Source organism: Sinocyclocheilus rhinocerous, unplaced genomic scaffold (genome assembly GCF_001515625.1).
Source record: "Sinocyclocheilus rhinocerous isolate Xijiao unplaced genomic scaffold, SAMN03320098_v1.1 scaffold525, whole genome shotgun sequence".
Taxonomy (NCBI): Eukaryota; Metazoa; Chordata; class Actinopteri; order Cypriniformes; family Cyprinidae; genus Sinocyclocheilus; species Sinocyclocheilus rhinocerous.
This window is the reverse complement of record NW_015629037.1, coordinates 252,912-267,485: the sequence shown is the minus strand read 5'-3', so window position 1 is coordinate 267,485 and position 14,574 is coordinate 252,912. Positions and strand designations below refer to the sequence as shown.

Sequence of the window (14,574 nt, the reverse complement as noted above, 5' to 3'; positions counted from 1 at the left end):
ACTACACAGAGCCGTTGTTCACTGACGAGCTGCGCAAAAAATCGTGTGAATATGAACGTGGTTTTGCGCAGCTCCTCAGTGAACAACGGCTCTGTGTAGTTAATGCTGCTCAATGTGAAAGCCCGCACGTGATGGAGATTTACCGCTGATTACAGAACCGGCTTTACTGATAAGATGCGCGTTAAATATCGCATGCGATTTATCGTGCAGCCCTAGATAAAATACATGAAATGTATTAGGATCAAATTCAATCGTATGCACATTTTATGAATAAGGCCCAAGTAATTTTCACGGACAAAAGTACTCTATGATAGCATTTCAACTGGTTAGAGAGCCAGGGCTAACAGAAATCTGTGGGAAAGCTTAAAATTTCAACTTATTCAGTTATTCGATTTCTGTTTAATTACAGTAATTATAACATGATATAAATGTAGCATTATTGTGAAGGATTTATCAGTGCATTTTATTCTAAAGAAAACAATACTCAACAAAATGTAAAAATGTTTGATTTTAGAAAAAAAATAATTCTCTCTATCTATGTATATAATTTGGGCGGGTGAGAATACATCTTTTATTAGATGTATTTAGTATTTGTTATTATTTACAGCTGAATATTCTGTTTGTTTCTGTAACATGAAAGTTATTTTTGTTGTTGTTGTTTTAAATGTGGACTGAATGGCAAATGTACCACAGTGGTACAATGAGGTAAATATCTTGTCATGTTGCAATTTATGTAGCTTTCATTTGTCCTTGAGAATATGCAAACATTTCAGCTTCAGATTGCTGCTAAAATGAAAGACTAGTAGTATTTCAAGTTCTTCCCATCAGCATGTTCACATCACCTGGAGGACTTTAAAACACTCACGTAACATCTCCCGCGTAGTGTCGGATACGGAAATCTCGATTGAACTCCATGGTCTTATCGGCGGGACAGAGCTGAGAGAGAGAAAAAAAATCACCAGTTTTAGTGGTCATAGCATCAACAGGTATCAGACTCTCCATGTTTTCGTTTCTGTGTGGGTGTAATGTAAGAGAATACTGCCCCCTTCTGACCCTGCTGCCAAATTGCAGAAGTGCAGTTCTGCAACTAGAGTCTGGTTAAATGAGGTTGCAGTTTTGTTCAAAAATTCATGACAAGCCTAAAAATGTATGCTTATGTGATGTGATCGGGAGATTGCTGAGGCAAGAAGGAATGGTAACTCTTGTGAGTGCTTACTTTCCGGGAGGTGTAGTGAGGGTGCTGGCCCAGCTTTTTGTTCATGCTGTCCAAGCAGACAGTATCTGTGACTTTCCCTGCAGTGAGACAGGCTTCATCCAGGACGGAGATGATGCCCTTATGAGGCTGCTCCACTAAATCCACTATGATCTGATTGTTAAAGTATTCTATCTAAAAGAAAGAAAGGTCCAGTTTAGAGAAAAGGTGCATGGATTATATTAAGTATGGATTAAGTTTTTGTATCATACTCACATTCTGCCATGTGATACCCTCTCTCTGGTACTCGTCCTGCTCCTGCCGTAGAATAAGCTCAATGAAGAGCTGCTGTAGCTTCTCGTTGCAGTAGTTAATGCAAAACTGCTCAAAGCTGCGGACATGAAACGGGTAAGAAAGAACCAACCACTTAAACCACTCAAAAAAAAAAAAGTCCTATGCATTTGAAGTATTTTAATGCCAAGCAATATTAATAACTACACAATGCATGAATGACACTGACCTGTTGTTATCAAAGATCTCAAAGCCATAGATGTCCAGCACACCTATAACAGTGTTTTTGCCATGCAGAGCAGGATTGTAGTCCTTCACTTGAATCACGCAATTGATACGACCCACTATCCACGCAAATAATCTCTCATATAAAGCCTAAAATGAAAGCCATGCCAAAATAAGAACTGAACATATAATACAGTAAAGACATATTTTAAGTGGTCATACCAACATTTATCATTTTATTTTTTCCTAAAGTTCATTTAGAATGTTAGCACCAAAAACAGATTTTGTTTTGAATTTTCCACACTCCCATTTCCCTGATATTAAACATACATTGGTGATGTACTGTAAGTGTTCATGTGTTCATTCTTTTATGTCACAAAGTTTCCTAATGAGCTGTTTCTGCTAAATATAGTCTTTCAAATGAAGAGTGACTTTTGAGTTCTGAAAGTTACAGGATGCTTACATAGCAAACTGAACTGGTATGATTTAAAGGATTCAAGGAAAATCTGATTTTTCATATGCTACCTCTAAGAATCTTTATGTAATTAGAATAACGAGATGATGGATGAGCCACAAACAAGGAAGACTTTTTGCAGGAAAGTGTATAATACCTTGGCAAAAGCGTCTCTTCCATAGCTAGCTTCCTGCTCGTTGTGTCCCTTTTCAATGACCTCTCCACCCCCAGTAGCCACTGTACGGTACAGCAGTGCTTTTCTGGTATTCTCAGGCTCTGTGGACGTCAGCTCAGAAATGTGCTTCACTGTATCTTCACCGACAAGTACGACATGTTCACCATCACTAGTAAACTGAAGGTTACCCTGAAACAATAACATTGCAAGTCATTTAAACCAGTGGTTCCAACTAGGGGGCCTAAAATTATTTAAAATAAGACAAAACAAAGTTTAAATTAAAGGGGTCATATGATGCTGCTAAAAAGAACATTATTTTGTGTATTTGGTGTAATGAAATGTGTTTATGCGGTTTAAAGTTAAAAAAACACATTATTTTCCACATACTGTACATTATTGTTGTTTCTCCTCTATGCCCCGCCTTTTTGAAACGCGTCGATTTTTACAAAGCTCATCGGTCTAAAAAAGCGAGGTGTGCTGTGATTGGCCAGCTATCCAATGCGTTGTGATTGGCCGAATACCTCAAGCGTGAGACGGAAATGTTACGCCCCTCACCATACTGTGATGGCGTGTCCCAGCCGGAGCGACGACACAAAAACATTAAAACCCATTACAAAAGAGGCATTTGTTGCATCCAGTGGGGACATAATTACAGATTATAATGACTTATACTGTCTTTTTACGCATTGCCTTGCATTGCGCTGCGTAAACATAAAACCATGTCTGCATTTGTGATCAGAGAAATGACAAACAACAAGTGCTAACGTTAATCCACACTGCCCAAAACTCGCATTTGAATCATCAGTGGCAAATCCTTTAAATGAAAACGTACTTACGTGAGTCAGAACTGCCGGCATTTTAGCCTCAAGCGTGAGACGGAAATGTTACGCCCCTCACATACTGTGATGGCGTGTAGGAAAAAAAAAAAAAAAACGTCTGATTTTCAACGGTGATGACTTCAACAGGTATCAGACTGCACGTTTTTGTTTCTGTGTGCATGTAATGTGAAAGAATACTGCCCCCTTCTGACCCTACTGCTAAACTGAAGTCAGCCCACTACAAGTCTGGTCAAATGAGGTTGCAGTTTTGTTCCATAATTCATGGCAGGCCTAAAAATGTCCGCTTATGTGATCGGAGGATTGCTGAGGCAAGAAGGAATGGTATCTCTTCTGAGTGCTTACTTTCCGGGAGGTGTAGTGAGGGTGCTGGCCCAGCTTTTTGTTCATGCTGTCCAAGCAGACAGTATCTGTGACTTTCCCTGCAGTGAGACAGGCTTCATCCAGGACGGAGATGATGCCCTTATGAGGCTGCTCCACTAAATCCACTATGATCTGATTGTTAAAGTATTCTATCTAAAAGAAAGAAAGGTCCAGTTTAGAGAAAAGGTGCATGGATTATATTAAGTATGGATTAAGTTTTTGTATCATACTCACATTCTGCCATGTGATACCCTCTCTCTGGTACTCGTCCTGCTCCTGCCGTAGAATAAGCTCAATGAAGAGCTGCTGTAGCTTCTCGTTGCAGTAGTTAATGCAAAACTGCTCAAAGCTGCGGACATGAAACGGGTAAGAAAGAACCAACCACTTAAACCACTCAAAAAAAAAAAAGTCCTATGCATTTGAAGTATTTTAATGCCAAGCAATATTAATAACTACACAATGCATGAATGACACTGACCTGTTGTTATCAAAGATCTCAAAGCCATAGATGTCCAGCACACCTATAACAGTGTTTTTGCCATGCAGAGCAGGATTGTAGTCCTTCACTTGAATCACGCAATTGATACGACCCACTATCCACGCAAATAATCTCTCATATAAAGCCTAAAATGAAAGCCATGCCAAAATAAGAACTGAACATATAATACAGTAAAGACATATTTTAAGTGGTCATACCAACATTTATCATTTTATTTTTTCCTAAAGTTCATTTAGAATGTTAGCACCAAAAACAGATTTTGTTTTGAATTTTCCACACTCCCATTTCCCTGATATTAAACATACATTGGTGATGTACTGTAAGTGTTCATGTGTTCATTCTTTTATGTCACAAAGTTTCCTAATGAGCTGTTTCTGCTAAATATAGTCTTTCAAATGAAGAGTGACTTTTGAGTTCTGAAAGTTACAGGATGCTTACATAGCAAACTGAACTGGTATGATTTAAAGGATTCAAGGAAAATCTGATTTTTCATATGCTACCTCTAAGAATCTTTATGTAATTAGAATAACGAGATGATGGATGAGCCACAAACAAGGAAGACTTTTTGCAGGAAAGTGTATAATACCTTGGCAAAAGCGTCTCTTCCATAGCTAGCTTCCTGCTCGTTGTGTCCCTTTTCAATGACCTCTCCACCCCCAGTAGCCACTGTACGGTACAGCAGTGCTTTTCTGGTATTCTCAGGCTCTGTGGACGTCAGCTCAGAAATGTGCTTCACTGTATCTTCACCGACAAGTACGACATGTTCACCATCACTAGTAAACTGAAGGTTACCCTGAAACAATAACATTGCAAGTCATTTAAACCAGTGGTTCCAACTAGGGGGCCTAAAATTATTTAGAGAAAGGAAAAAATGAAATCGCATCATATGACCCCTTTAAGCTAAAACTCCTGAATACAAAGATGCAAGCTGAAATTATATATTTTTTATTTAATTTGTTCCCTTAACAACTGCCATTTTTATTTAAGAACCATAATCTTGGACAACCTGGATATATACTGTATGAGAATTTTAAAAGTGTGATTTTTAGACCTGGAAATGTCATGAAAATTAATAAAATATGAAATCAATTTTTTTATATACTGGATATATTTAAATGATATAAGTATATACTGTATATCAATGTATTATTAAAAAAAATATTATTAAAAATTACTTAGGATATATGTTGTCAAGCAAAACTACTAAAATTACTTTATTTACTTTATTTAAAAAAAAAGTGTAAAGTAATGTACATTCTCTGGCAATAAAATCAGTTATAATCAGTATATATATATATATATATATATATAAAATGTATTGTATTTAATTACTACATTGGGCTTTCAAATTAAACTGCAATCAGGAATTTTAACAGCAGAAGACAATCTTCCAGAGCACTCAGTATGGGACTGACCAGGTGTAGGATGGTACTGAGAATCTTGTAGATGGAGATGATCTCTTCGGCGGTGAAGCCAATCACTTTCAGTGCTGCCATCACAGCTTTGTGACATAAGGAGTCATTATTGGATGCCTGTGAAGATGATTTGGAATGACAGAGAGACAGAAAAAGAGAAGCTAAGAAACACTGTATATTTTGAAATAGTAATATTCGCAGTACGCTGTATAAACTCTTATCGGAGAGCAGAATGCTATCCATTCAGTCTTGAATGGTTAGTCTGTGAAGTGGTTGTGTGTTCATAAACTGTAATATACTCGTAGGATAAGTACGTACAAGTGTGATTGAGGCTCCTTGATTGGTGTAGGCATATTCTGCTGGATCTCTCTGCAGATACAAAGACTTCAGCAATCCATCAGATCCTCCCCGTAACACCTGCACAAACAGAACACATCAATGCTGATTTATCTTAAGTGTTTATTAAACATTTAATAACAGTTCATGCAGCATTTGGCACTCTTGAAGTAATATTGTAATTTCATTCACCATAACCTGTTCGGAAGATCTCACCTGATAAAATGAGTGGAAATTTCTCTCTCCCTCCTGCTGTTGGGCAACTCTAGACTGTAAATACAGCAAAGTATTTGTGTTAATTGCTTTTCTGTACTATAAAGTAGGCCTATTGATTTGACTCTCAATCCACCCTGATAAAAGAGGACAGCTCTTCAGTAAATGTCTGTATTTTTTGTCTTTTCACTTATTTTCCTAGTAGAAGTTGCACTCAGAGGGATGATTTCCCACCTCTTCTTTTATTTTGACTAATATTTTAATATATAAAAATTTCTGCAGAGCACCAATGGCTTTTTATTGCCAAGGTAATATCACAAAAATATCAATAATAACAAAAAACTATTAACTTTGAGCGCTTTCAGTTGTTATATCTAGCAAAAAAAATAAAATGTTCTATAAACGTTTTCTAACCTTTGTTATGGAAACGTTATTTCTCTGTTACTTTTAAATGTTCTTTGAACGTTCTGAAAAGAAAAAAAAACATTAAAAGAACGTCCAACTAAAACGATTCAAAAGTAGAGCATTCTATGATGCATTCCAAAAATAATGCTTTGGCGCTAACATTCTGAGAACATTATTATAGACCAGATAACAATGTTTCTATGTTAGCCAAAGTTTTGAGAACGTTCCAAATCGGACGGGAGAAAACATCTTAGAATTGTCATTGCACAATATTACAAGACTTAAAAATAACAGGTATATCACAAAACTGTCATTTTAAAAAGTAAAATAAAATAAAATAAAAATTGTTTATTTGGTTCGTGCCAACAAACCAAGCAAAGGTAAACAATAACCTGTACATGAAAACAAAGCCCTGCACAGTCAGTAATAACACCCTAATATTTTTTGCAAGACCTAGCTGAAAAAAATATGGGCTAACAGTTACTGTATATATTTTTTTCATCAAATTGCGATCACCACATTCAAATCGAACTATTATTATTTTACGTGCTAATGTCAAGTTTCATATTCATGTCATATTCCTGGCGCATTTTAATTAGTACTGATACAACACTGAAGGCCTCACCTTCTCCAGCAGGTAGTTGTTGATGTGTCCTCCTGTGGGGTCTCCGTTGAAGTTGAAGTTGATGTCCATGTATTTGCCGAAGCGGCTGGAGTTATCATTGCGGTTGGTCTTAGCATTTCCAAAGGCCTCTAACACACAGTTGGATTTCAGAAGCACGTTCTTCACACTGTGGTAGGATGCAGATACAGTTATAGGCAAAAACAATGTATAAACAAACGTGTTTTGTCAGCTTACACGAAAATAAGAGACTCAATGTTAGATGTTGCATACTGCCATCTAACGTTAGAAGATGTTCAGCCTTCTTCTCCAAGTTTATGTTAAGCAGTCCATTAAACATGAACATTTGGCATTTTCTTTTCAAATAATCTGTCATACAAATCTGTTTTTACTATATTATTGTGTAATAAAAGCAATAAAATGCATATAATTAAATTAGTGCTGGGCAACGATTAATCGCGATTAATCGCATCCAAAATAAACGTTTTTGTGTACATAATATGTGTGTGTACTGTGTATATTTATTATGTATATATAAATAAACACACATGCATGTATACAGGTGCATCTCAATAAATTACCTGCTTGGACCTTTGCATTGTTATTGGATACCCCTCGTGTCAAGCCCTCTGGATATTGTTAGCCGCTTATCGACCACGCCCGTTTTGGATTACTCTTCTGTCTTGCCCTCATTATACCTGTTTGCCATTGTTCGACCCTGCCTGTGTTTCTGACCTCTTCTGTTTTAATAAAGCTCGCACATGGATCCACACGTCTCACGTCTCGTCAGCCCCGTTACAATATGTAAGAAAAATATGTTTATATATATATATACAATATAAATTATATGAATATAAATATAACATGTAAACATGTATATAACAATATAAAAATATACATGTAAATATTTTTAAAATATATACTGTATGTGTGTGTCTTTATATATACATAATAAATATACACAGTACACACACACATAGCCTACAGCGGGTAAAATAAGTATTGAATGCGTCACCATTTTTCTCAGTAAATATATTTCTAAAGGTGCTGTTGACTTGAATTTTTCACCAGATGCCGGTAACAACCCAAGTAATCCATACACACAAAGAAAACAAAACAAATAAGTTCAGAAATTAAGTTATGTGTAATTGAATTGAATGACACAGGGAAAAAGTATTGAACACATGAAGAAAGGGAGGTGCAAAAAGGCATGGAAAGCCAAGAAACCAGCAGAAATCTATCAGTAATTAGAAAGCATCATGCCTCTAGTCAGTGGGAAGTAATATTAGCTGGTTCAGTCCCAACACCTACAGTACCAGGATGATGAAGATGAAACAAGGGTGAAACATTTCAGCAAGACAATGATCCCAAACACAGCCAAGAAAACTCTCAATTTGTTTTAGAGAAAGAAAATAAAGCTGCTAGAATGACTTGAATGCAATAGAAAATAAGAACTAAAGATCAGAGTTCATAGAAGAGGCCCACAGAACCTTCAAGATTTGAAGATTCTGTGGAAGAATGGGCCAAAATCACACCTGAGCAATGCATGCGACTAGTTTCTCCATACAGGAGGCATCTTAAAGCTGTCATACATAAATTTCAGTAGTTCAATACTTTTTCCCTGTGTCATTCCATTTTATTACACAGAACTTAATTTCTAAACTTATTTGTTTTGTTTTCTTTATGTGTATGGATTACTTGGATTGTTACCAACATCTGGTGAAAATATCATGTCAACAGCACCTTTAGAAATATATTTACTGAGAAATATAGGTGTAATATAGGTGTTCAATAATTATTTTACCCGCTATATATTATATAAACAAAAACTTTTATTTTGGAAGTGATTAATCGCAATTAATCGTTGCCCAGCACTAAATTAACTACAAAAGAAAAGAAAAAAATAGCCCTAAAAAGTCCAGAGCTGTCAGTATCCCCAGAAAACTGACCTCTCGACCTCTGCTCTCTGGCTAGGGTTGGTGATTGCTGCAATGTACTGCATAATGTACTTGCTTGCCTCAGTCTTGCCTGCTCCGCTCTCACCTGAAACACAAGGAGATTTGTCTAATCCATACAGTAATGTCTTTGTTGATCAGTTTTATTCTTCCCTAATTAAACGCACAGTGGACAAACTCTCTGTACATGGTTCATCACAGAGTAATTCTGCTGCTCCAAACAGTTTTACAGATGCGCTAAAATCAGCAAGGAAGAGGTATGGAAGAAATAAAAGCAAAATAAGATTTTATATAGGTCCAGCTTTTATATATAGGTCTTGGTTTGATTGTATAGGTTATGGCTTGGTTTTAATCGAAATGACGTCACACCAGTTTGTTCTTGGATTCTGCTTGAAGTATACCGGGGCCCCAATTATAATATTTTAAGATGAACACTTGCTGGACTGAAGAAGCTTAGCTTTACTTTATTGCCCATACTTAATTCTTTAAAAATCATGTTAAATCATGTATCAAATATGATCCATCAGGCTTTTGAGGATCTCTCAGTCATCATTTTATTCTATTGCATTATATATATTTGCCCTCCATAATAAAAAACTACAGAGCTAACATTTTTTACAAATGTAACGTATACATTTGTAAAAAATGTATACGTTAATTACACTACATATATAAAAATACCCTGCAATTGTACTTTTAGTATACTTAAAGTCTGCTAAATTGGAAATTTGCTAAATTTAATTGTGAGGAAGTAGTGCTGAAGTCCAACTAAATATATACCAAAGTATATTTGATTGTGCTAAAGTGAAACTATTGCAAGTATATTTTCAGAACACTTTAAATATCTTGCATTTAAAGACCGATATTATTCAAAGATCATACAATCCTCATCAACAGTGACATTAAAACACATTTTAGGTTTAATATGAAGAAATGTGCATTGTGCACAAGTAGTCCTCCAATTAAAGTTTAATTATAATTTTTATATCAGTCTTAAGCGATATGTCAGTAAATATGTTAACAGATTTGAACTATACTTAGTATGAAATAAATGTATTTTAAATATATTACTGGGGGAGATATAGAGTAACAAATGATACTTACATGCATTTTATGTAAGTAGTCGATCTCAGGATTTACATTACAAGCTATTAGATTTTCATCTTACTTTTTGGCCATTTAAATATCAGCAACTTCACCAAACTGCATATTTTTGCTCAGTCTGAGCCTCTGATGTGTTTTTTACTCCTTAGGGATGAGCTCCATATTCTCATTATATAAAAGCCTGATGTATCAAATATGATACTCAACAAAAACTTTTTTAAAATATTTTGTCTAAAGGTTCAGTAGATTTTTCTGACTATCATTTGATATGTCAGGGTTAAATATTACATGTTTTCAATGTGCATTTGTGCATTTTCATTCTGGTTATCCAGTTTGATTATTGTGTTGTTGTTTTTTTCAGCTGTGACTGTGTGTTTAGTACCTGAAATGACGATGCATGTGTCTTTGGCTCGTCTCTTCATGGCTTTATAAGCAGCGTCTGCGACAGCATACAGGTGAGGTGGATTCTCATACAGTTCTCTTCCCCTGTAGTCCTCAATGACCTCCTTCCCATAGATATCCAAATGTCTGTACGGATTGACTGACACCACTACTTCTCCAATGAAAGTGTAAATACGGGCTTTCTCAAACCTGGAAACAACAAACAATACTGAGAATGATATGCATGTCAAGCTGAACAGCAGAAACATCTTTAACAAGACTCATTGTTTTCATCGTATGTGCTGGTTGGGTTTAGTTCCTGATGAATCGAGAGACACAAAGAACAACTGATGGATGCACTGAGTATTACTGCAAGGTGAGGTGGGTTTGTTTTGGTGATTTCAAATATCAACATTGGCTACCAGAAATCACTTACTCTGCCTTTAATCATACTTAGAGGTTTAAGATGAAGTTACAGATAGGAATACATCCTCAATTTGTTCAACATTAATATAATAAAACATCATAAACTACATCCCTTTTTTACACATTTTAATCTATCAAATATCAGAATACAATTGGAGATTCATTTAAATTTAAACAAGGGGAAACAAGTGTCATAACTTGACGTTAATCTAGGTATTATGTGCCACAGTATGTTTCTCAATGTCACACGTCTGTATTCAGCAGGAAGTGATACGGGCTGGGAAGTGAGAACAGGAAGTGTCATGGGGCTCAAGATGACTCACTTTCTGAATTTCAATCAACATAAAATATAGTGTAATCTTAGTTAAGTAAACATATCCACTAACACGCTATCTCTTCTTGCCGTACAGCTAAAATACATAGACATCTGTGCGAAGTTACAATGCATTAGTCATTGTAGACGATAAATTCTTTATACACTTTCAAAACAAGCACTTTCACGTTAATGTCGACATAATTCAAATAATAAGACAGTAGTAGTACTATTTAAGGATTCAGTTTGTAGGATGTCTTCCTTCAGCAAATCATGAACTTTGCTGTGTTTTTATGTGCAAATGTGTGGTACAGTCACATGAGGCCTGGTCATACCTCAGCTGATAAAACGCACAGAATGGACAAGAACTGAACTCATTTTTTATGAGGTTTCAGAGGCGTAAGAATCTGTGACGGACAAAACAAGTGTGCAGTGAACACATCACAGTCATAAAGAGTCTTGTGAAAAGGTCATCTGATTCAACCCGTTTTAACCAATGGCATCACAGATGTGGGACTTGAGTGCAAATGCTGAATGTTAAAGGAAAGGAGAACTAGAAACTTGTGATTTCATCATCAGAAGATCCTACTGGCTGGCTATGATCAGCTGTTGTAAGACATGATAAGATGCCATTTTTGGACTCTTAAGCTGTTGATGTCAGCCACTTAAATTGATATTTCAGCTATGAGCGGGAAAGTCAAAAGCGAAATGACACATTCTTTCCCCTCCACTTTTTTCTTCTAAAAATGTGTCATTTTCTCGTCACGGCATTGTCTACCAAGAAGGGAGTGGTCAAAATCAAAAAGGCACTAAAAAACATAAAACGAGACTTAAATACTCACTTTGAAAGTGAAACAGATTTCACAAGCAAGTTCTACAGATAAAACTGATTTTATCAAAGCACTGAGTAACCTTTTTGAAGGCCATGTTCACTGCCGTCTTGTCAGGTTCTTTATAATACACAATGTCCATTGAATCTTCTTACACAAGACCACTTTAGTGTAAAATGTTCACTCTTACCTTAACTTCAAGTTCTCCATAAACTGCTCCATGGTCACCTCGTCTAGAAGCACAAAGTCTGACTTTCCGAACTCCAAGCCCTCCAGCTCCGCCATCCCTGCAGGAGTCTATCTGAAGGCCAAATGGATGGAGAGAAAAGTGGAAGGTGACAAGACAGACACAGAACCCCAGCACTGACTGCCGTCCTCTCAAAGCCGGTAGAGGAGACGAATGCGGAGTGGGTGTGGCCTACATCTTGGTCGTTGCATGATCTGAGACTGTGCTGAGTGAAGTCAGTGATGACTGCGGTCTGCAGGCTCCAGCATGTCATCCTGTTCAAGAGAACATCAGCATATGTATGTGCGTATTTCTGTACGCATGTGGTAGAAGGAACTATCTTTAAACACGAGAGTATTTCTCATCTTGCTGAGCTACCACAGGCCCTGAAAGCAGCCACAGCGAAACCTTAACTAAACCTCTGTCCTGTTAACGAAACCTTTTTTGCTCAGTCCTTTGCCATTCATAACCTTCCCCATGTTTGTTGTGTCATTTGACATGAAAACACATACTTTGGCTTTTTATACGCGCAATTATTCATGCATATTCAATAATATAAGCTATAAGTGATCATTATCTTACAAGAGGATGAATGGCATTTCCGAAAGCCCACCCTCTTCCTCTGGTCCTGCAATCACAGGGGAGTTTGGAGCATAGACTGCTGTTAAGAGCTAGATCTCTCACATAGGCTGAGTGCCCACACACACTAATCTAGGATCTGTTCCATTCTTGCAAAACCTACTCACAACCATAAACAACAGGACCAAACAAGATACAAACAGACAGGAAAGGACGCACAGCATGCCATTTATGGAGAAATAAAAAGGGGTGCTAGGAGCAATTGTGATACCAATCAGCAGTGATACTATCACTGAACATGTTAATTTGGATGGTTCCAAAGTATTTAACTGAGTTAAATACTATGGAACCATCCAAATTAACATGTTGTTTCTTCTTAATCACAGTATTACAAATTGCGTTCTATTAAATACATGTAAAACTACAAATTCTGTTCAAATAATACGGTAGTAGATAATTGGCAACCAAAATTTAAATGCATTTAAGTTTAAAAGGTAGGACATTTAAGAGCTGAAAGTTCAGGTCCATGACAAAAATTCATTTATTGCTCTAAAGCCAAAAGGTTATGTCATTATGTCTGTTGACTTAAAGGGATAGTTCACCCAAAAATGAAAATTCTGTCATTAATTACTCACCCTCATGTCGTTCCAAACCCATAAAGCCTTCGTTCATCTTCAGAACACGAATTAAGATATTTTTGATGAAATCTGAGAGCTCTCTGACCCTGCATAGACAGCAATGCAACTGAAATGTTCCCAGACCCATCGGTACACTGGTAAAATAGTCCATGTGACATCAGTGGTTCAATCGCAATTTGACAAACCTATGAGAATACATTTTGTGCGCAAAGAAAACAAAAACTAACAACTGTATTCAACAATTCTTCTCTTCCAAATCACGTATTCCGCTATTATGGAGAGTACCACGACATGTGTGTTCTGCGTTAGCAGCACCACGCGCATGCGTTGTTTATGTGGCACTCTCAATAATGGCGGAAGACGTCATTTGGAGGAGGAGAATTGTTGAATAAAGTCATTATTTTTGTTTTCTTTGCACACAAAAAGTATTCTCGTAGCTTCGTAAAATTACGGTTGAACCCCTGATGACACATGGATTATTTTACCGATGTCCTTGCTACGTTTCTAGGCCTTGAACCTGTCAGTTGCATTGCGGTCTATGGAGGGTCTGAGAGCTCTCAGATTTCACCAAAAATATATTAATTTGTGTTCCGAAGATGAACGAAGGTCTTACGGGTTCGGAACGACATGAGGGTGAGTAATTAATGACAGAATTTTAATTTTTGGGTGAACTATCCCTTTAAAGACAATTCCACTTTTACACATTAAACAATTATTGACAATAAAAAAGAAAATGTTTTAGGTATGAGTAACACCTTATTCAGTTTATTGTAAGGAATGTTTATGTGATTACAATAGTTTGAGAGTGAGAGTCGGAGAATGAGCCAATATTGAGTCACTATTCACAGTATTTAATGTATAACTATTACAAATTTCATCGATTATTTCATATAGATTAACATTAGTCATCTGTTGATCAAGGAAATTACATTTGATTACATTACAGTAATGCCTAAAAATAATTACAATGTCTAAAAATAATCAAATGCCCAAAAAGAATAGTGTTAAGACAACCAGTTAATCATAATGACCACTGTCGAAATTCTTAAATAGCAGACCAAAACATGGGGGATTTTTTTTTTATACAACAGAAAAC

At 36.4% G+C, this 14,574-nt stretch overlaps 1 protein-coding gene across 1 annotated transcript in view; it reads right to left on the bottom strand.

The window, feature by feature from the left end:
- LOC107738593 (unconventional myosin-Ig-like) overlaps positions 1-12,395 on the bottom strand; it is a 58,509-nt gene extending 46,114 nt beyond the window's left edge. The window contains 12 exon segments of the mRNA XM_016550361.1: positions 866-936; positions 3,519-3,689; positions 3,771-3,885; positions 4,015-4,160; positions 4,622-4,828; positions 5,451-5,567; positions 5,769-5,867; positions 6,003-6,056; positions 7,030-7,195; positions 8,976-9,069; positions 10,468-10,676; positions 12,226-12,395. Of these exon segments, the coding sequence (XP_016405847.1) occupies positions 866-936; positions 3,519-3,689; positions 3,771-3,885; positions 4,015-4,160; positions 4,622-4,828; positions 5,451-5,567; positions 5,769-5,867; positions 6,003-6,056; positions 7,030-7,195; positions 8,976-9,069; positions 10,468-10,676; positions 12,226-12,320 (1,544 nt within the window). The 5' untranslated portion in view covers positions 12,321-12,395.
- Positions 12,396-14,574: the final 2,179 nt, after the last annotated feature.